The 23978-nt window shown below is 39.4% G+C and overlaps 1 protein-coding gene across 25 annotated transcripts in view; it reads left to right on the top strand.

The window, feature by feature from the left end:
- cadps2 (Ca++-dependent secretion activator 2) overlaps positions 1-22669 on the top strand; it is a 724760-nt gene extending 702091 nt beyond the window's left edge. For all 25 annotated transcript variants that reach the window (XM_043709162.1, XM_043709149.1, XM_043709156.1 and 22 more), the window contains 2 exons: positions 15550-15654; positions 20753-22669. In XM_043709162.1, coding sequence (XP_043565097.1) covers positions 15550-15654; positions 20753-20932 — 285 coding nt within the window. In that variant the 3' untranslated portion in view covers positions 20933-22669. The remainder of the gene's footprint in view (positions 1-15549; positions 15655-20752) is intronic.
- The last annotated feature ends 1309 nt before the right edge of the window (positions 22670-23978 follow it).

Below are 23978 nucleotides of genomic sequence, written 5' to 3' on the forward strand. Positions count from 1 at the left end.
AGAGACTTGTCATTCACCTTATCTATACCCTCATGATTTTCTAAATCTCAATAAGGTCACCCCTCAACCTCCTACGCTCCAGTGCAAAAGGTCACAGTTTTTCGAATCCATTTTTATGGCTCAAACCCTCCATTCCTGGCAACTTGCTGGTAATTTTTTTTCTGAATCCTCTACGGTTTAATTATATCCTTCTTATGATAGGGCGACCAGAACTACATACAGTACTCCAGAAGAGGCCTCACCATCGTCCTGTACAGCTGAAACATGATGTCTCAACTCCTGTACTCAATGGTCTGGGCAATGAAGACAAACGTGATAAATGCCTTTTTAACCACACTGTTTATCTGTGTCCCAAATTTCAAGGCATTATATACCTAAACCCCTAGGTCTCTCTGTGTTACAACACTGCCAAGGGCCCTACCATTAATTGTATAAGTCCAGTCCTTAATTGCATTACCAAAATGCAATGCCTCACATTAATCCAAATTAAACGCCATCTGCAACTCCTCAGCCTATTTATTATTTATTTATTTATTAAATGTATGATTTGCACAGCATAGTTAATTAAAATCCTTTCCTCTAGAACCCCACTACATTGTAAGAAAAGTTCAATTAGAAAATAATTTGCATTGAAATGTGTGATTTCACTTTTGTTATTGAGGTAAGAGTTCTTGATGAGATGCTGCTTTTTTTTTTAATCACACAATTTCCTTTTAAGGCATAGTCATTTTCAATATATTGATTAAACATAACTTTCTGTTGGTTTCTTCATATTTTCATGATTTGTTCCATAAGAGTATTATTAAAATATAATGAAAAGTTAAACCATCCTAGTGCACCATCATTGCTGTGACAACACAGGCTCTTGTGAACAATGGTAGTGTCCCTACCTCTGGGCCAGGAGCCCTGATTCAAGTCCCACCTGCTGCAGAGGTGTGTTATAACACATCTAATCAGGTTGGTTAAATCTATGTATCCTCGTTGACCAAATCCAATCCAAGAGGGAAAGCCAAAACCGCATTGAGAGTACACTATTTTTGATGTCAATCATTTATTGATGTCATCATTTATTATAATCCTTTACTGCAAGGTGCTAGAGTATTACATAGGTACTGGGCAATTAATTCATGACTAGAACACAGGAAATTATGATGCTCCAAATCTTGAATGCTGTCAAGTGACATTGATGGAGGGAGGGCAGAGAAATTTGCAATGGCCAAGAGGTCGGTTTCTGACCAAACAATTCAATCCTGTCTTCAAAATTTAATGAGATTCATCTCAACTGATTCGACTTAGTTTTATGGTGTAGTCTTTAGTTCACTGTCCCTATAATCTTCAAATAAAGGCAAAATGCTGTGAATGCTGAGAATCTGAAACAGGGAGACTACTGGAGAAATTCAGTAGATTTGGCAGCGTCTGTAGAAAGAGAAACAGTTAATATTTCAGATATAACATGATAAGAACTGAAGAGTCATACCAGATCTCGAAACATTATTTGTTACTCTCTCCACAGATACTGCCAAATCTGTTGAGTTACGGCAGCATTCTCTTGTGTTTCTTCCTTAAGATCTTGATAACTCTGAAGTAATTTCCAAAGTGAAGAATGTTTTCCAAGAGAATGAAGGATGATTGATGTTTGTTTGAGTTCATTATAATGAACTCTTATTAACTCCAATTTTGAAAGACAAGCCTGAAACAGAATTGCCCCAAACCAGACACTGATCTCCCAGCACCCCGTGCTTCATCTTTAGTGATCCTCAGTATTCTACCCAACTTATTGACCAAAATTTGGATGATACAGGACCAGGTTCAATCTCTCACCAATGCTGAGCTAATCGATTACTGATTAGGTAGCTGTGGCTGGAGCTATTGGCCTCTACATGTCTAAATTAAACATTGTTGTTGTTGTTCCTGATTGTTATCTAGTAGACCGCATTGTCACAATTCAATAATATGGATGATGTGTTCAACAAGCTACCATATATTTATTCTGGCTCAGTCAAAAGGAAAATAGCCAAGAAAGTGTTCCAGGTGTGCTACTCAACATTCATCCCCTAATCAACACCATCAAAATAGATCATCCAGTTATTCTTTCATTCACTGTTTATGGGACTTTGACTTGAGAGAATTATTTGCTGCATTTACTTCCTTAAGAATAATTGCACTCCAAAAACTATATATTGGCAGTGAGATGCTAATGAATATGCTATTTGTTTCATTTATTCTGCACTTGGAAAATGTGTAGATGTTAAGTAAGGAAAGATTCAGGCTTTAAAGGCAGACATGATTTTAGACATTTCCAAGGTTCGCTGTCCATGCTTGTACATGAAAAGTTACTCCTTTACTGAGTGGCCAGTACTTTCACTGTTAACCACATCACCTCTAATGAATAGTAAGGAACTAAACTTAAACCAATACTTAAAAGATGTTTCCAACAATAATTCAGTGTAAGGATCCAGGTGATATCCGAATCTGCACGAGCGATCCTCGAATCAATAAAGATTAAAGCCGATTAATCACCCCTCAATATCTATTATTTTTATTAATGCTATTCAATTTTTGGTTAATACTGTAGATGCATCCAATTGCAGAGGTGCTCTTTGATGCCAGCTGTAACCATCACGTGTTGCCTGCTTCAACAGTCTATTATGACTGATCGCAGTGAGATTTCTTTTTTTGGGATTTCAGTCTGTATTTTATACATTCAGTGCACCCCAAAACATCTGAAGCTTATTAAGTTGGATTGTATATTGTTCTAAATGGTACTATACTATGGAAGGAAATATGTTTGTTTGCCTTGATGATTTTATAATTAGACAAGTGTCACATGCTGAAAACAGAAGGATTGCTGCGCCGATGAATGGAACAGCAGGGTTGTTGATTGTACTCTTTGGTGTGCTGTGCATAGTCAGTTCACTCTTCTGCTTATATTCCCCAGTTAGTGTTGTCACAGATTTAACAACAACTTGTATTTACATAGCATCTATATTGTAATAAAGCATTCCAAGTGTATCACAGGATTGTAATGAGACAAAAATTGATAATGAGCCAAAGAAGGATACATCTTAACAGTTAAGCAAAAGCTTGGACAAAAAGTATGTTTTAAGAAGCATCTTAAAGGAAAATAGAGAGATCGTGAAATAGGAAATCGTTCTGTAGTGTTAGGTGAACTGCTGTTGAAAATCTGTACTGCAGTGTCTTTAAAGCAACAATTCCCATTTAGGGGCTTATTCCATCTGATGCAATAATGTTTATAATTAGTTCAAAGCTACATTTATAATTTTGCAATTGATTAATCATCTCCATTTTTCATTTTTGTTTTGTCAGATCTTTCTCCTGTACACCACAATGACCATTTCTACAGGCAGAAATTATTTCAATTCAGTTCAACGCAGTTCGTAGAAATTCATATCCTGGTGAAAGGATTTTAGATCAAATTGGAAAATTCAAAGAGGAGGTTAATTTGTGAAATCTGAGAATGTCTTTGGTTCAGAGCTATTATTTGGCATGAATCAGAAAAAAAAGGAAAACATACAACTCCACATGTTGCAACTGCCCATATGTAGCAGAGAAAGTAGAATTCAGCTAATTAACACAGCAGACTTAAACAGGCACCTCATCTGTCAGTGTAGTTAGTCTCCTGTTGGTGCTCAGCAGGAGCTGATAGTGCTTCTCATTCTTCCTTTCTAATGGTCTGCTGCCCACCTAATTTTGCCTTATTGTCAGTTACTACTTACCACAGCTTGAGCTCCTCCCAGGGGGCTAAATTATTGTCAAAGGATTAAGAAGATGTAGCCTTGTACCTCTGACATTTCTGCCTCCTTTTCTATGCCAGAACACTAATTAGCTGTGACTAATTAAGAGAAATGTTCCCACTCTAGAAATCTAATGCAGGAAGCCATGGAGCAGCAAAAGGGTGCAAAGGTTTGAGCAGCAGTTTGATTTGCTGATCCACTCAGGTTTGCAGCACTGAAAGAAGAGTGAAAAGTAGATTACCTTTCAATGCAACCAGTATGGAAAGCTTCTGCTGTCAGGGTAGCTGTTGCGTTGGCTGGTATTAACTGTGAGGAGCTCAGAGGAAGCTCTGCGCGTGAAAACAAATGTTTTTCCTGACACTTTCTGGTTGTCATCTCTCTATTTATCACCACAGTTGCATGAGCAATTTGTGTTTTGCTCTGTGTGCTATACAAAATATTATTCGCTGATCAGCATGGGCCCCGTTACTAGAAACTTCCTGCCAGCTCACTGTCAAAGCTGATGTGTTACCAAAGTTCAGCAAGGACGAAAGGTGAGGGACTTTGTTACTATTTCTAAAATGCAAAATGGCTCTTAGATTTATACAACCCTTTTTCAGGGCTATACTTGTCCAATGAGCTGCCTTTTTCACTTTAAATCAATTTTTGCCCTTGCTTTGTAATCAATTTTATTAGTCCAGCACTGCTTCCTCATTCCCCTTCAATATAAAGAGGCAGATCTGGAAATCCAACCTTCACTCAAGTGTTAGTTTGATTGTGTGCCATGCAGGGAGATGACATGTTCTCAGGTAGCTAAGCTTTCCAAAAAGTAAGGAAAGAAAGAAAGAGATTGTGTTCACTAAGGACTTTATTATGTTTGCCTGTTATCACAGTGTTATTCATATACAACCATAAAATCCCTACAGTGTGGAAATAGGCCATTTGGCCCAACAAGTCCACACTTCTGAGTGCTATTGTTATATAAGCAAGTGGACAGCCAGTCCATACACTATAAAGAAGAAATAAATCCATAACCAGACAAGCTTTGGTGTTGTTAGTTGAGGAATAAATGGTGGCCAAGACAATGGGAGTGCTCCCATGCTTTTATTGAAGAGGACCATGGGATCTTGAATGTCTATCTGATTGGGCAAACTGAGCAGCAGTTAGTAATTTAGTGGGAAGACCTCATAGCTGAGCTTAGAAGCTTTTAATAAGCCCAAATCCTTGAACTTCATATTGTTGACAGCTCCAGAGCTGTAATTGAGGCTCTTAAAAAAAGAGATAGTATACTGCATTCTCAATAACACAGATCAAGTACTGTTTTGGAAACTATATAGAATGGCAAGGAAATAATAATCCAAAGGACCACAAAAAAAACCTTGAATGAAATCATAGTTTTCTTTTTACATTCTGCAACAAATTCTCTCAAATGGATGATTTTTTCAGGAAGTACCCCACAGAGGTTTTGGAGAATTTTTGTTGAGAGAATTATCTCGAGCCTTCAGCTTATATTGATATTGTCTTGGAACTTTATGTTGACCAGTAGATCTCAGTTTCACAGCAACTTCTGTTGGAAAATGTATAAATCATTAATGTGCATGAACTCTTCATACTTTGTTAGAAAATTTTATGAGACAAAGAAATATTAGGTTAAATTATCTCAGTTAATGAGCTATAACTTAGGTGAAGGGGTAAATGTAGAGGAATGGGTCTGGGTGGGTTGCGCTTCGGCGAGTTAGTGTAGACTTGTTGGGCCGAAGGGCCTGTTTCCACACTGTAAGTAATCTAATCTAATCTAAAAAACTTTGCTTAAATGTTACAAAGATTTACACAGCTGTTCATTCATTGTAGACATGAAAGCCATGTGCAATAAGATCTTGGTTCTTACATCCTTCCGAGTAATGTTGTTTTCAATTCCAATAAATTATTGTAACTGATTTCGGTTTCCTCATGTTTTCATGTAAAATAAAACATTTTACTTTAACTTTTCCTAAACCTACTGAAACTTTTATCTGCTAATTCTCTCTAAATTCAAAAATGTGTGTAGTATCTAGATGGCTGTAAGAATGAAATTAAATGGAAAAGGAGCATTTGCAATGCACACATTCATGGGAGATCAGGTCATGAGAAAACATCTAAATGGAAAGTCCCATATCTATCAACAAGTCTAGCAAAGGTTGATGTTAGGTTTCATTTTTGAGTCATTTTAAATGTAATATTTTGTGGCAAACATAGTGCAGTCTAAACCTGAAGACTGCTGTGATTGAAATTCTAGCAGACCACATAATTAGGGAAGAACAGAGGATGTTAAAGTTTAAAAGAAAGGGGTGAAAGATCAAAACTGGGTAGATGGAGCAAATCAAGGGCTGGGTCAAGGCAGGAGAGCTAGATAGTGTCACAGAAAATAAACAGCCAGTGGTAAAAAACATGACTGCAACAATAGTGAAAATTACGTGTTACAAAAATAACAAAAAGATTAAATTGGAGCCTCTGTTCCTCAATATGCATAGTATCCATAACAAAATAAATAAATTTTGAAAAAAAAACAAATTAATCGCATACATTGGAGTCAATAAGTATGACCTGAAGCCATTATGGAGACCTGGCTGCCGCACGACAAGGATTGCGTCCTCAATATTGGCATTAATGTAATGGTTAGAGCTGGCCTTAGTTCATGATATCAGCAAGTAGAACTGATTTGGGCAAAATGAAGATATCAAGAGAAGTAAGTACTTAAATGTGGTTATCTAGCAGTAACTACAATGTTAGGACTAAGTTGAAAAAAAGGAATATTGGGTGATATGTTAAAGGGATGTCAATATTCACTGGTGATTTTAGTCTCACAGAAACCAGAAACATCAAGTTGGGAATGATGGTCTAGATGAAGTCATATAATGCTTTCAAGATAGCTTTTTAGAGCAGCACATTCTGGAACCGATCAGAAAGCAGGTTGTATTAGACTTGGTATTGTTTAACAAGACTGGATTAATTCATGACCTGAGAGTAAAGGCACCTTTAGGTAACACAAGCACAATATTTTACCAACAGATTGAAAGGGAAAGGAGTGTGTCTGAGACTAGTATTTTAAATCTAAATGAGGGCAACTATCTGACATGAACGCTGAGCAGCTAAAGTAAATTAGCACACTAGGCAAGGGGATAAATCAACAGAAAAGCAGTGGTAGACACTTAAAAGGGTCCTTCAAAATACTCAAAATAAATATATTATTATTTTAAAGGAAACTTCTGAGGGGTGGACCAACCATCTGTGGTTAAGTTAACCAAACCATCATACTGAAAGAAATGAATATAACTGCACAAAGGTGAGTAGCAGGACAGATGGCCAGTCAAGATATAAAGAACATCAGACGAAGAAATTAAATTATGACAGGATTCTAGCTAGGAATGAAAAGATTGATACCAAGAGTTTCTACAGGTGTTTTAGAAGGAAAAGAGTGAATAAAGGGAACATTGATCCTCTAGTGAATGGAAATGGGAAGTTAGTAGATAGTAAGGAAATGGCAAATGAAATGAACAAATTTATCTTCCCTATAGAATATACAAAAATAAATTCCAGTAACTGTTGTAAATAAGGAAATGGAAGGAAGTGAGAAACTCAGTAAAGTTACAAACAAGAGGGAAGCAGTACTGAGCAAAGTGATGGTGTCGTGGGAGGACAACCCTGGGGGTCTGATAAAATTCATCCTTGGGCCTTAAAAGAGCTGGCTAATGAGACACAATGCCTTGGTATTAATTTTCCAAAGAAATGATAGACTCTGAAAGGTTTCCATCAGACTGGAGAGTAGCACATATAACTCCTTAATTCAAAAAAAGAGGGAGACAGTACACGGGAAACTATAGACCAGTGAGCTTGATGTGTAGTGGTTGGGGAGGTAGTTGTGCTTTAATCCTAACTGTTAGTATTACTAAACAAGTCCAGTCCCAGACTGAAATCTGGCTTGACAGATTTTTTTTTGTTTTACAAAACACAAACACTCAATGCTGCATATTTGGTTTTAATGTAGTACAAAATAAACTAGGCTTATGTAATGCAATTTTAATGATTTCTAGACACACAGTAAAAATGCAATCCTATCTCTCCCAACAACATCATTTAGCAGTACTCAAACACCAGAGAGAGTTTGTTTTTCTATCCACAGCTATAGGTATAACTTAACAGATTCTATCAATTGAAGTTCAATTTCAGAGTTTAGTAGCCTCTTCCTTGATTACACTGCGGTAACCGATTTTCCAACTTTACTGAACCATCTCCTTTCTATTCGTGGATAGTATATTATCCCCTACATCACACTTCTACTTTGGAAAACTTCTTTCTTTAGCAGAAATTGTTTTATACCAAAAGCTTTGCAAGCAGTGTATTTTCCCTAAACAAAAGAATCCTCATTTAGCCATTAGTTCAAAACCAAAACTCAAATGATATTAAAATATACATAAATCATATATTTCCATCACATTAAAATTGATCATTAAGGAGCTTATAACACTTGTAAAAACTCAAGGTATTCAAGAAGAGTCAGCATGGTTTTGTGAAAGGGAAATTATGTTTAAGCAATCTATTGGAGTTCTTTGAAGGAGTAATGTGTGCTGTGGATAAAACGGAGATCATTGACAAACCACATTTGTACTTCCAGAAGGCATTTGACAAGGTGCCACATAAAAAAGCTAATTCACAAAGTAGAAGCTTCTGCTGTATGGGGTAGCACACTACCATGGATAGAAGATTTGGAGGCAGCATGATGGCAGAAAACAGAGTTTGCATGAAGGGGTCTTTTTTTTTGTTTGGCAGGGTGAGATGAGTGACGTCTCAAAGATTCTACTCAGCTTTTCACAACTTGTATTTTATTTTGATGAGAGGAGCAAAGGAATGGTCTCTAAATTTGCAAACAACACAAAGATCGATAGGAAAGTATGTTGTGAAGAGGACATACAGACTTATGTCTGCAATTTTGTTAAGGGAATGGCATAAATCTGCCAGGTGGTGTATAATGTGGGAAAATGTACAAATGCACACTTTGGCAGAGAAAAAAATACAAAAGCAGAGTGTTACTTGTGGAAAAAAAACCTGAGGTGCCAAGTGATCAAGATAGTCCAGCGTATGAGCCACAAAATATGATATGCAGATCAGCAAGTAATTAAGAAAGTTAATGGAATGCTATCCTTTATCATAAGAGGAATTTAACACAAAAATAAGGATGTTGTGTTATGCCAGACATTGGTGAGATCATATCTTGAATATTGTCTGCAGTTTTGGTCTCCATATTAAAGGAAAGATATAAATATATTGGAGGTGGTTCAGAAAAGGTTTAGTAGATTGACTGCTTCTCTTATGAGGAATGGTCAGACAGATTGGGCTTGTTTATTTTCTTTTATGGAGTTTAAAAAAATGAGGGGTTCCTTTATTAAATTACATAAGATCATGAATGGTCTTGATAAGAATGTTTCTTTTTAAGGGTGATGAAGGATGTTTCCCTAATGACTGTTTCAAAACTAGGGGACAGTTTTGAAATTAGAGGTTGCCCTTTTAGATCAAAGATTGAGTTTTTTTTCTCTGAGGTTTCTATTTCTTTGGCACTCTCTGCTTTGGAAGGCAAGAGGGGCACAGTCATTGAATATATATAAGATGGAAGTAACTTGATTCTTGCTAAGGAAGGAACCTGAAACTTGGGGGCAAATGGGAATGTGGAATTCAGATAAGCTGTTATTATTAAATGGGGGAGCATGTTTGAGGGGCTAAATGGCCCACTTCTGCTCCTACTATGTTTGTTTGTGAAACCTATCAGACCATCTACATTATTACCATTTATACAGAAGGGGTATTCCTCATTTGGGACCTTCTAATGGAAAGCAGCTCATGAATGAAGCAACGTCAGAAAAACATGAACCCGCATTTTAATGACACAGTAGCCCCACAGTGAGAGCCTGAAAAATGCATTATTCAATGAGATTTATTTATTTCAAAAGTATACTTTATTCATAAAAAAAATCACTTTGTTCATATACATTGTCACAAAAGCAGTTCAGTTCTGTTCAGTTGCATATCAAGTAAATAAACAAAACATTGGATTTTGACTGTATCCAAAAAACCAAAGACTTCTCTTACATATACAGTATGATTATTTGCATATATTTGAGGCACTAGGATGGGCCGATAACTGGATGGACCATTTACCTTCAGGAAGAAGAATCAAACAGTGATCTTTCCCTATTGCGCCTTGGTAGCATCTGCCCCAAGCTTTAATGTGTCCTGTCACACATAGTCCTGGACTTTGAAATAAGCCAGTCTGCAACACTCAGTCAGGGTCAACTCCTTGTCTGGAAGACCAACAAGTTTCAGGCAGACCAAAGAGTTGATGATCCTTCTGGCAGAGTTGATGTTTGTCTTGGTGTGCATCCCGGGGAACAGACCCTATAGCACAGAGTCCCACGTCACGGAGCTGCTCGACACAAACCACTACATCTTCCTTCCGACTTCCTTTATAAAGACACATTCCAAAAGGAGGTGTGTGACAGTCTCAAACCCCACCCTGCAGCCACTTCGAGAGCAGCATGCGGTGGCACAGAGAGTCCGAACGTGCATAAAGGATCTCACAGGTAGTGCCCTTCTCACCACCAGCCAAGCGATGTCTTGGTGCTTGTTGGAAAGTTCTAGTGATGAGATATGCAGCCAAATGACTTTGACAGTCTGCTCAGGGAACATGTGATAGGGTTAGATTAGATTACTTACAGTGTGAAAACAGGCTCTTCGACCCAACGAGTCCACACTGACCCTCCGAAGAGCAACCCACCCAGACCCATTCCCATACATTTACCCCTTCACCTAACACTCTGGGCAATTTAGCATGGCCAATTCACCTAGCCTGCACATCTTTGGACTGTGGGAGGAAACCGGAGTACCCTGAGGAAACCCACGCAGACACCGGGAGAATGTGCAAACTCCACACAGACAGTCACCCAAGGCTGGTATCAAACCTGGGACCCTCTTTTTTTTTCTCAGAGTTTTGAGGACACCATGTGCTAACCACGTCCTGATGGACTAGTGGTCAAAGATGTTTTTCTTTGCAAATTTCTCCATGATGGACAGGTGATATGACACGGTCCAATTACTTGGAGTGTTTTGCAGCAGTGAGGCCAGTCCCATCCTTTGTAACACCGGGGACAGGTCGAATTTCAGTATGCAATTAGAGGCAATACATTATGTAATGGCCATATATCCTGTTTCTGTGCTGGCCTTCAACTTCACCTTTCAATGGCTGTATGCTTCTTGTCCTTTGGTAGGTCATTTAGCACCAAAAGCGCATACAATCTGTGATTAGATTTCTAAGTTAGTGGCTCTCCTGTGGAAGTGTTCAACCAAGCATGGAAGCTCATGGTACAGAGCTCGGAGACTCACTTTGACTTATGGGAAAGTGTACTTAATAGTAGTTATAAACCCAGTAACTCTGTTAACCACAGCATCTTTCTTTTGGTGTCTCATTCTGGCTACTGCATTGGGACAAATCACATCCGCTCCACGATGCACCACTCTAGCAAGCCACGCAGATTGGCTAACACCAAAGTCATTTTTTTCTCTAACAATGAATAGGAGCAGGAAAGCTGATGGGTTTTTGTGCTGTCAACCTCTTCTGACACTAGTAATTTGAATGTAATGAGTGTTTATGAAATTTGGCTGTAATTAATTCTTTGTTAAGTGGCAGCTCTCAAGCAGTGTGAGAGGCCCATGGAAAATGCAAGCAAACAGATCACTCAGATCTAAAATAGAATGATTTCCACTTGTTTGAGCACACAGAGTTCGGGGAAGGGGCGAAAATATATGCAAATAGTGACTAAATGCTCCGTTTTCACTTCACTGCTGCTTCCGTTATATTGCTTTTTTAGCTCATTGCACCTTCCTCCAGACATGTTGCTGAACCTCATTTTCCATTGTCATGCGTGGCAACCTCCCTGCAATACTTGTCAGAGTCTAGGGTTGACAAAGAGTTTGCTCTTGCTATTGTGGAGCTCGTGGGCTGTGAGTGAAGCCTCCGCAGCTGCAAGAAACCCAGTTTGGTTCAGCTGTAGTGTTTAGGCAAGTGCAGTCTCCCGGCTTTGTCACCGACCGCCAACAATAAGTGCTGAGGGGGGTAGGGTGTCTTTCAATGCCTGTAGTAATGCTGAACACAGTTGGGGATGAGTGCCAGGCATTCATGTCGTACCTCTTTTCATTGCAATGGATTATTAATTCAAGACCTAAAGGTCCGCAGTGTTTGGGGGAGGAGGTAGTGCAGGCATTTGGAGCAGTAAAGAAAGACAATGAAGTGGGAGTGCTTATGGCCCCGCTAAGGTAATTTTCATACTTATTAGAAGCCATCAACCCTGAGTGTGCTGTGTCCCTGTTGACACATTCATTATTAAAATGTACAAGTGCTAAGGTTTTGAACATTTCAGCAGCTTTTCATTGTTGAATTCACCTGAGTCATCCTTCCAGCATCACCTCTTAGCGGTCTCTAAAATATCGTCGCTCATACTGGCGCAGAAAACATTCCTTAAATGGTGAGATTAGACTGATGTTCTGTTTTCTGCACTCCTGTTGATTTGTTGGACCTTTCTGAGCTGGAAAGCGAGTGGATGCTTGATGAAGCAATGGGTTGCTAATGTGACTTGCCAAGCTGGAGTCATGGACAATAGGTGTGAAGAAATACAGAGGTCACACCATGTCAAACACAGCAATTCTCCCTTGTTTCCTGTGGTTCTTGAGAGATGTGGGCAGAAAATGAAGTGGATAATCAAAGTCTTACAAGAAATAAATGAAGAATCAACAGGGTAATGTGAGTTTTTTTAACTGCAGTCACTATTATAAATCACAGATTGTAAGTGACTCCATCATGTTTAATTATCCCATTGTGAGAATTATGTGCTAGTATTTAACAGAAGCAACAGGGGTCTCACCCACAGACTGAATAATCTGCAGGATCCTGTGTTGCCTCTTTTTGGGAGTGCCCATTGAATTAAGTGCCACTTGGGCACTTAACTGGAGAGGGGCTGGCCTTTCCTGGATCAGTGACCCCCGCGGAGGCTGATGTCCTACCTCCCGGATCAGAGGTCAACGGTCTCATAGAACAATAGCACCACCAAGGAGGCAGTGGCCAGTGCCAGTACACCTGGAGCCTCAGGTGATCATTGGATCTCAGGTAACAGGAAGGAGGATTGGCTCCCAGCGCTCACCCCATTCGTGAGCCCCTAACTCTGCCCAGCCCACAACTTAATGATTCAATTGACAATAGGGCAGAAAGGTTGTCCATGGGCCATCCTCTCACAGATTTAATCAGGGTGGAAGAGGGGAGACAGCAGGGGTCCCATTCACCTGATTAAACAAATGACCACCCATCCCTCCACCACACTCACCAGGAAGTTGGGTATTAAATTCCACCCATCTTTCATGGATCTGAAACTGTACATCACTGGTTTGGAATCTTTTTCTTTTGGGTTCATACTAGCAGATTGAAAGTTTAAAATCAAGGTCTTAATTCTCTAACATGCAGAAGTATGCATGTTAGAGAACGTACAGTGCTAAAATCACCCCATTTGTGCAGTCTGCTGAAATGACTGTCAGAACCCTTGAGCAATTGTATGAACTGTTAAAACTGCATTGCCCATCAGTCTGGTTGGGCCGGGAGCATGGCCTGACTCCAGTCATAATGAAATGATAGAACAAAAGCCACAAACACTTTTGAGCCTAACAGTTCTTTACCTCTAAATGCAGGGGAGAAACCATATTTGGAGGTGAGTCAATAATACTGCAGTACTGGATCTAGTTCTATAGACTTCAAGTGGGGTAGAACCAAAATAGTATTCTGCAAGTAGTCTTAATTAAGAGCAGGTTTGAGGATCCAAAATAGCCTTTATTAATTCCATGTCTCCTTCTTTAAAAATGTTTCTAAACTTCCCTCAGAATTGAATGATCTATGTAGATGGTTTGAAGACTAAATTTGTTTTATTAAATCCAAGTCACAGTCAGACTTATTGTGAGCCACATTGTTCTTTGAAGGTAATACAAAATGGGCAAATGTAAGGGTGTACTGGACAAGTCACATAACCTTAAGATGACAATGCATTGTTCAGGGGTAATGTTAGGAACCACTTCTGTACATAATGGCTTATATGGTAACCTGAACCTCTCTGTTTCCTAAAACTCCTGATTATTTTTTCCAAAGTGATGTTCAGTCTGAAGATTAGACTTCTGCTGCTTGCGTTCTCACCTAGTTTCTTAACCAATAGATACAGACAGGTGGGCATTACAGAAACAGACTTATCAAGGATAGTCCAGTGACGTTGTCTTCTCATCTGTCAGGGAGCACCGTTACTGCCTGCATTGTGTATCTCCTCATGGTATAGTAACAAAGATGGGGAATTCAGCAAAGCATGGTATGTTGAATCTACACACTTAAATATTGTTTTTTTAGCAATGAGAAACAGTTTGCTCATGGCCCAAGTGGGGTCAGTATAGCCATATGTTTTATGTTTACAATTTGCATTGAACTCACAACCACATTCTATAATATCCAATGAAATTCTGCAAGATGGCTGTATGTTATTATTATGTTAATAGGTTGAAAAATAGCTTTTGACTAATTTGGTGATGCTAAAGTTTAAAAGGGAAATATATTTGTTACATAAAGTGAGCACAAAGAACACTGATCCCCTCATCCAAATTATCTTTATTCCTATTTGTTGTTTTCTACATTATAGCATAAGTATCTTACAATGGGTAAGTCACTTGGACAAGTCAGACATGCCATTGTCATGCATAGTATGGTATTGTGGCCACATTACAATGACCAGTATAAGTAGCTGAATTTATTTATTGATTCATGGGATGAAGGTGTCACTGTCTTGGCCACATTTACTACACATCCTTATTTGCCCAGAGTGAGATGAAGACTCAATCGCATTGTTGTGGGTCTTAAATCATATGTAGACCAAAGAAGGTAAGGATGGCAGATTCCCTTCCCTAAATAACATTAATGAACCAGACAGGATTTTGTGACAATCAACAGAGGTCACTTGGTTACCATAAGATCAGCTTTCTTTTTTTAATTCAAGTTTCTTTTTATTGAATTCACATTTCACCATCTGCTGTGTCTCCATAACATTAGCCTGGGGTTCCAGATTACAGGCCAATGACATGCCACCACCTCCCTAACTGCAAAGGGAAATGTCTATAATACCAAAATTGGAAGATTGCATTTTGATTTTAAACTACATACTGTTTAATTTTACTATATATGTATGTTAAGTCTTACACTTGCTTAAAGTTAGTAGTGAGTAAATGTTGCTTCAATATACTTAGCTGCCAAAGCTGAAAGATGCTGTCAATCAAAAATGGTTCTGTCTTCCCTGTTGGTCATATTGGATTTGGTCATATGTTGAGTTGGCTTAACCAATCAATATTTTGAAAAAGCAGGTAGAAGTGGTATTGAAGTCAGATCTAAATCTGTATTTGTTTATTTGTGTTGAATAAAGTTTATGCATATTTTATTCCCTTTGAATGTAACTCATCTTGAAGTAAGTCAACCAGCCTGACCTTCAGCTATTTTACATTAAAAGTTAAGAGGACTAACCAGCTCATCACAATTTTAAATTTGTTGACAAACTATTTTCCATGTGGTTTAAAATGAGAAGCCCATGAGTAAAGGGCCAATGACCCTATGTATAACTTGCACAAGGTCAATAATCATGTCACAAAGAAAAGCAAATGTACTTTTCAATTCATAGTGTTTAGCTCTCATGACTGTAGAAATTTTGTTTTCTTCCCCCAGCAATGGTATACCAGCTCAATGAAAGTCATCTGTGTCTGGCTGACAGACCGTTTGGATCTGCAACTCCACCTCTACCAATTGAAGACGCTCATAAAAATAGTCAAGGTATAAACATTTTCCCTGATTTTTCAGTAGGGCACTTAGAAAAAAATTTAAAGGTGCTACCCTCAGAGGACATATAACTGACAAATTCCATTTAGTTTGTAAAAAGAGGCAAAGGTCATCTTCATCTCACTGACGTTATCTGCATTTCATGCAATGAGGTTTTTCAACATATTTGACATTGTCTTATTGCATGCTTGCGAAGAGAAGAGAGATTTGTCAGACAGGTTTTATTTGGTAGTAAAGGAACAACTATTCAAAAGGCAAACTCAGTGAATCATTAATGATCGGGATTAAAGTCAGGATCAGATCTGTACTTCTGTAAGGGGAGGACAAAGACCACGCCTTCTTTTCAAGATCAAGATACAATCTTATAGACTTCTAAAGATGATATAATGGAGCGTGGGAATAATTTTATTTTGTGGCTGGGCCATGATTTCCATATCACTTCCAGGTTCTGACAACATGGGTGTATCACGCAATTTTTGTTGGATTAGACTATTAAGGTCAATGGATGGGTTTCCAATGGCAGAGAGCCAATTGGAAGCTTATCAGCAGAGAGAAAGCTGCAGCTTGTTAATGCAGATCAGGGAGAAAGAGAGAAAGAGAGAGAGAGAGCGGGCAGACTCTCAGCACTTTTAAAATCTTGTGGAATACAAATGATCATAGATACTAGATCACCTTTGTGAATGGGAAAATGGGTGAGACTGACCATTGGGCAGTCTACAACTGTAAGTAAACTGCAGGGGGCGGTGATGGGGAGGAAATTCTGGACATACCTGACTCTGGTGGGCTTCATAATTCTCCTCAATGTGTATATTCTGTTGTAATATTGTTAACGGTAGCTTTTACCTAACTAATCTGATTGAATATTTTTGAAGGTTGTGGAATTGAAGGTAGATTATTAACCTGGTTAGGAAGAAAGAAACAGAGTTTGGAATTTTATGCCAATTTTATATCCGATCCTTCTCTGCAGGATCAGCGTTTAACATTAAATCAGATGGCGAAGACTTGAAATTTCCAGTCACATTTCAGACATTCCCCTCACTGCCCCCCCCCCCCCCTCTCCTCCTATCTTCTCTTGTCTACAATCTGTTTTATTTGAACCACTTTTTAAAAAAACTAATTGGACCATCCTCTACAATATCCGCCACCACAGATGGATTAGGTGCACTAATCTTTTTTGAAAAATTATTTTTCATGAGATGTGAACAGCACTGGCAAGGCAAGCATTTGTTACCCATTTGTAATTTCCCTTGAACTGAGTGGCTTGCTGGACAATCTCAGAGGGTAGTTAAGTCAGCTGCATTGCTCTGGATCTGGAATCATGTGTAAGCAAGAATGGCAATTTCCTTCCCAAAAGAATATTAGTGAAGCAATTTTGCTTTACAATGATTAGTAATAGTTTCATGGTCACCATTACTGAGAATAACTTTATATATCAGATTTTATTGACTGGGTTTCAATTTGAACAACTGCCGTGGTAGAATTTGAACAAATTGCTCCTCAATCTTCATTAGCCTGAGTCTCTGGATTACTAGTCCAATGACATTATGACTATGCCATTGTCTCCTTTGATACAACACATTGGTTATTTCTGGATGTAGGTTTGCTCACTGAGCTGGAAGATTCATTTTCAGAAGTTTCGTCATCATACCAGGCAACATCTTCAGTGAGCCTCCAGATGAAGCACTGGTGGCATGGCCTGCTTTCTATTTATGTGTTTAGGTTTCCTTGGGTTGGTGATGTCATTTCCAGTGGTGACACATTTCCTGTTTTTTTCTCAGGGAGTGATAAGTGTGTTTTGTTGACAGAATTGGTTATTTCTGTTTAATCCAATATTCTGTAAGAATCCTTGTCCTCCTCACAGCGTGCACAGACACTAAGGGGATCAATGTTTTCAACTGCATCCAACGTGGAAGGTTAAGACCCTTTCTCATGATACTGACCAACTGGTGGATGCCAGATAATCATTTGATCAAGAATAGCAGTTGGAGAATCTATGAAAGTTGCAGATAACGGAGCTGGGGAGTCAAAGAAGGAACATTGTTAGGCTAGAATTTACCAGACTAACCAGCAAACTATAAAGGCAGCCATTCATTCTGTCTTCAATGTGATTTTTAATAATGTTGCTCTCACTTTTCAAAAACATTTAACTCATACTCAGCTATCATGCTCCTTACATCCTCCCAAATTATCTATTGTCTCTCTCTCTCTCGCCTTATTTCTTCCTTGGCCTACTATCTCTTCTATTCCCTTTTCTTTGACCCAACCTCTCCTAGACACATGCTTTTCCAGTCCCCTCTTTTCCACCCTCTCACTCACTTGCACTTCTATCTCATTCTCTCTACCACCCCTGTCACTCCCTTCTAACCTTTGCACGCTCCCCTCCTGTCACATCCAGGAAGATGGCAGTGGAATAGGGCTTCTGAGCCTGGGACTCGTCTGCTCTGTCAGTTTTTCTTTTCCCTTTTTTTGGCTGTCTTCTCTCTTTTATTTTACTTCCCGCTTGGTGAAGAGCCCTACGTGGGCCCAGCATCATGGACTCATGGCAGCAGCATTGGAGAGAGTTTGGATTCCCGGTGGCGAGGTGGGCCCGAAGCAGACTCATGCTGGCGTGGGGGTGGAGTTGGTGCCAGTACGGTACCTGGCAGCATTGGTGGGATATGCTTTGGCGAGGTCTGTTAAGGACTCACAGTAGCGAGGGAGTCAGTGGAGACAAGATGGCACCAAGGAATGGTAATTTTCATTCCAGTGGCGGTGGTGCACTGAAAGGGTCTCGTACCTAGCCACCAGGCCCATGGACCATAACGCTGCACTTAACATGAAGGACTGTAAAATTGAACACGTTTTCCTGATTTCCTCATTTTTCTGCCTTCATTTTCTATGTTTTGGTTTATTTTTCTGTGTTTTCAGATGGCACCAGCAAGTGGCAAAACTGTGCAACAGTTTTCACTGTATTTTCTAACAAGATACACATGACAATAACTAAATCAAATAAAATCAACATCCTTTCTCTCCTCCTGCTCTCTTCGCCAGTGTCCCACCCTGCTTCTGATCTGCATTATTCACCCTTTATTCCTCCCTATTACTTCTCTCCTGTCTTTTTCATCCATCTCACAACCTGACATTTCCACCTGAACCTGATTAGAGAGTCATAGACACACTAAAACAGCAGCTAATGAACTTGAAAGACCTTATACAAGACAATGAGGAAAACTAATGTCATTTACAATTTACCGTGCAAGGACTGTAACAAACACCACATTGGACAAACAGGCAGAAAACTAGCCACCAAGATACATGAACATCAACTAGCCACAAAACGACATGATCCTCTCTCACTAGTATCCTCACATACAGATGAGGAAGGACATCACTTTGACTGGGACAATCCTAGGACAAGCCAAACAAAGACACGCACAAGAATTCCTAGAGGCATGGCATTCCAACTGAAACTCTATCAACAAACACATTGAGTTAGACCCCATCTGCCACCCCCTGAGAAAAGGAACAGGAAGTGACTTCACCACAGGAAATAACATCACCAGAGGAAATGACATCAGTAACCCAAAGAAACCCAAACATATAAATAGAAAGCAGGAATTTTCAACACTGCTTCGCCTGAGGCCCACTGAAGATGTTACCTAGTAGGTAATGAAATGTCTGAAAATGAACCTTCCAACCTGAGTTACAAATCTTCTCAAAACTCACTAAGTCATAGAGTCCTACAGCACGGAGACAGGCCTTATGCCCAAACATGTCCATGCCAACCAAAATGTCCATCCACGTTAACCCATTCCCCTGCACTTGGTCCATATCCTTCTAAACCTTTCCTATCTATGTATTTGTCCAAATGCTTTCAGCTTCCTATCTCCTTTTTCTATCCCACTCATTTTCATGACACTCACCCTTTATCTCTCTTGACTTGAAATAATAAACTTAGTCAACACCATGAGAAGTTGACGAGAAATAGGAATTCTTGGCAGCATCATAGTTTTGAGAATTCACAGTGATTTTACTTTGAAAAGTCTTACTTCCCCTCTAAGTGTAGCTATTTTATTTGTAATAATCAGAGATGTTTCCAATCAATAAAAAGGTCTTGGCAATTAAAAGCTAAACTACCTCCCTTCAACATTGGTCCTGAAATCTTCATGGCAGTGTCTAGATTAGATATCATTGTGTCTATACACTTGCCCTGTTCTCTGCAATACTTGGCATTTAGATTCCAGTCTTGGGACAAAGCATTTAGATTGACAGACCAAACTAAGTAAGAGGTCCCTTCAGTGCAATAACTATATAATTGCACTGAAAAATATGAAAATGAAAGAAATGTATTTTAACATCTAAACTGATTTAAATATCAATATATTAAGATTTATTTAATGTAAAATACAATTTTGAAGTGCATTAACCTTTGTAACATAGCAAATGCAGCAGCCAACAACTACCTGGGAGGATACATAGAACCTCCCTTCAACATCTCATCGGAAATAGGACACCTCCAGCAATGCAGCCCTCCATCACACATCATTGTGAGTAAAACTCACACAACTCCAGGTTATAGTCCAACAGGTTTATGTGGAAGCATAAACCGGGCCCCGCTCGGAAAGCTATTGCTTCCACATAAACCTGTTGGACTATAACCTGGTGTTGTGTGACTTCTAACTTTGTCCACCCCAGTCCAATACCTGTACCTACAAGTCATTGTGAGTTGAGATCGAGTTCAAATTAATGAGGTCATTAACATGTTTCATGTGACCACAACAGAAACCAACGTGTTTGCCTTACATCGATTGTGTTTGATTACCCAGTGTTAGAAAAAGTATCATAAAATCCCCACAGTGGGGAAGCAGGCCATTCGACCCATCCAGTCCATGCTGACCCTCTGAAGAGGACCCACCCAGACCCACCCCCTACCCTGACACTGTAACCTTGCATTCTCCAATCCACCTAACCTGCACATCTTTGGATTGTTGGAGATCTTATTTGTTTGAAAACTAAATGTCACCTAGGCATATTTTGCAAGCTGCAGATTCTAAAACATTTTAAAATGCCTCACCAGAGTTGAATTTTAAAATAAGGTGTTTTCTTGCTTCAGAAATCGTACAGGGACTTCAGGCTGCAAGGAGTTTTAGAAGGGACATTGAACTGTAAAGCATATGAAACCATCCACACCCGTTTGACAGTGGAAGAAGCTACAGCATCGGTGTCCGAGGGTGGAGGTCTCCAAGGTATCACTATGAAAGATAGCGACGAGGAGAGCGAAGATGTGAAATAGAACGCAAGAGAGGTAGCTGGTCGTTTGGACTCATTTTGTTTTCCAACCAGTGTTTGTACCATTTCTTCAGAGAACGATGTAAAACATCATTCTAGTGTAATGAGGTTCTCCAACTTTAGAGCATAACCGTAGGGCGAGAGTGACATGGGAGGGTATAATTGTGGCTGAACTCTGTGTTGAACTGTGCAATGAGTGTCCGTCTGCTCCTGAATCAGGCTATACCAACACACTGGCTAGATCTCCCAACTCACACAGCATTCGAGAGAGGGGCTGCCAGAAGTCTTGGCTTCCAACTTTTCGCGGACTGGGAGTATTACTGGCAGGATGGTGGAGGGAGGGAGGATTGCAGTGGGGGGGAAGTGCCCGCATGTGCCAGGGCAACGTGACACATTCCGACTGTTTACACATTCCCAGCGAAGAAAACACCACCATACATTGTGGACTCCTGTCGGAGTAGTGTACGAGGCTATTAGTCATTTGTGCTGTTTGTAGTCTTAATTGGTGACATGAGGCAGCATGATAGAATAAACAGCCATGTTATTATTGAGATGTCAGTTGTGCCTAATGTGCTGGGCATCTTTGTAAATATAGCGATGCCTTTATAATTGCAGCTTCAATAATACTGTGCGCTTACGGCGGTCTGGCACAAGGGCGATACCGCACATTTTATCTCAAGCTTTTAAAGAGACTGTAGAACCAGGCGAGAGATGAAGCAATTGTGGGAAATCGTCCTGTTCAGCACCCCAACTTGAGACCTAACGTTTCCTTGCATTTTATTTTGAAACCTGTATCGTTCCGGTATCATTGCTGAGATCGAGTGTCTGCGTATTTAGGAAAGCATCCCCCCGCCCCCCGTTGTCCTATGTACCATAGTACCAGCGTAGTCATGGATCTGCTGAAGATTCCATTAAAATCCCCACCTGTCTACAGGGAGACGAGTAAAATATTGCAGTATTTCCCGAAATAGTCACGACCATTGTATGTCACATTTTAAAAAACCGATGGCAAGAAGTCGCGGCCATCATTGTAATAAACTCTCATCTGTATTTCCAATTTGTATTCTTTAATAGACTTACCTGGAACACCAGGAGATGTATTTCTGTGCCCTGGGAAAGAACGTTTAAAAGATCAGATGGGGCTTTTTTATCTTTTCTTCCCAGAGTAGTTAATTTGTTTTTAAAAAAATCGGAATTCTTGAATGATTTAGATGCGTAAAGGAATCTAACCACCATCATCGATGCAATAAATGGATTTAATTTGCATTTTATATCGCGATAAATTGCAGTTTTTATGAATCATCTCATTCATAAAGTGTGACAAGATTTAGCGTTCAATTTTGCATTTCTAACCGAAGCCATGAATATTTGTCAGCAGTTGTTACTGTGAGAGGGATTGCCCGCCCTCTGTGTTTAAACTGAGCAGTTCAGCGCTATGGAAATGAACTTTCACTATGTTCGCCTTTGGCCAGAGATAAGGGAAGCAATGTCAGTTTATACCTGATTTGGAAATGCCGGTGTTGGACTTGGGTGTACAAAATTAAAAATCACACAACACCAGGTTATAATCCAACGGGTTTATTTGGAAGCTTTCAAATAAACCTGTTGGACTATAACCTGGTGCTGTGCGATTTTTAACTCAGTTTATCCCAGCATCCAGACTGAAATAGTTAGCACTCTCATGTTTGGAATTGTGGTGTGAGTGGTCATCTTCCTGTAAATAAAGCGTGTACAACCTCAATGCAGTGTGGCGAAGTCTTTAAACAATAGCAACACTGAAGAATAATACAGAACCAAGTGCAAATGCACAGCCATTTCAGAGTGGGCTCGGTTCCACACAATACTATATCCAGCTTTTCAGTATGTGACTGGACTTGCAGGGCATTTCATATTGCAACATGTTTGGGTTTGGGATAGACGGTCTGTACGTCCGCTTTCAGGTCCGTACAGAAAATCACCACACGTCGGCCTTTGATAATTAGCGCTCGGTGAAATTTTGTGAATGAACGAAACAGTGTAGCAACCTGCCATCCCGCTCTGAGTACTTGCCCATATATTTATTTTTGGTACAAGATGCGGTGTGAACAGTTGGATTTCGCTGCGGAGAACTAATATCAACATAAACCATTCCTTGTCTCTTTTTGATTGGAACCTGTTTCATATCAGTCAATGGGGCGAAGTGGTTGTTGATGCTGCCGACTGACAGCTCGGTTGGTTAAACACAATCCGTCCATTCTTTGTTTCAGAAATTGACAAAATGGCTTTTTTAAAAAAAAACAAATTTATAATTAAGATTATTTGATGAATTCCAGTCAATATTTGGGGTCAAAATGTAATTGCTGAGTCTGTGTTTTTGTCACTTCAGGCGGCGTTAGACATACTGTGAACAAAACCGTGAGGTACAGAAAAATAGCCCATCTTACTTCCCTCAAGAGATGCATTAATTATCATTTATTTAATTTACTGTTCAGATCTGTTGATATGCCTGTTGACTACAGTATTGTAAGTTGGAGCTAAGGTGATGCTTTATGGGTTACAAGGCGAGTTCCAATCTAAATGCAGATATTTCCGGTTCTGCAATATTTTTGGAGATTGTAATAACTGCTGAATGATACATTGGGCTAACGTTAACTGGAATGAAAACACTTTAAAATTATTTTAATGGGAATGAAAACACTCTGAAATTTAAATGTATTAACTGACCGGAGCAACATCTCTAAATGTGTCAAAACAGTTTCATGAAATAAATGTGGACCAACCATGCAAAGATTTTTTCAAATAGGAGTTACAAAAATGACGGAATTCAGGAATGCAGCCTGATATTTCGAATCACAACAGAAACATTCACAGATTAATCATTCTTGGTTGCGTTATGAAACCATCTATGCTGAAATCACCAAAAATCACAAATACATCACAGCACAAAATAAAAGCTATTCGGCTTATCTGATCAATACGAGCTTTTCACAAACTTTCTATTATCCCCTTTATTTCACCTATCACCATATCCCCCTCCCCTTTTTATCTGCTTCCCCAGGAATATATTCCAT

Source organism: Chiloscyllium plagiosum, chromosome 19, assembly GCF_004010195.1.
Source record: "Chiloscyllium plagiosum isolate BGI_BamShark_2017 chromosome 19, ASM401019v2, whole genome shotgun sequence".
NCBI lineage: Eukaryota > Metazoa > Chordata > Chondrichthyes > Orectolobiformes > Hemiscylliidae > Chiloscyllium > Chiloscyllium plagiosum.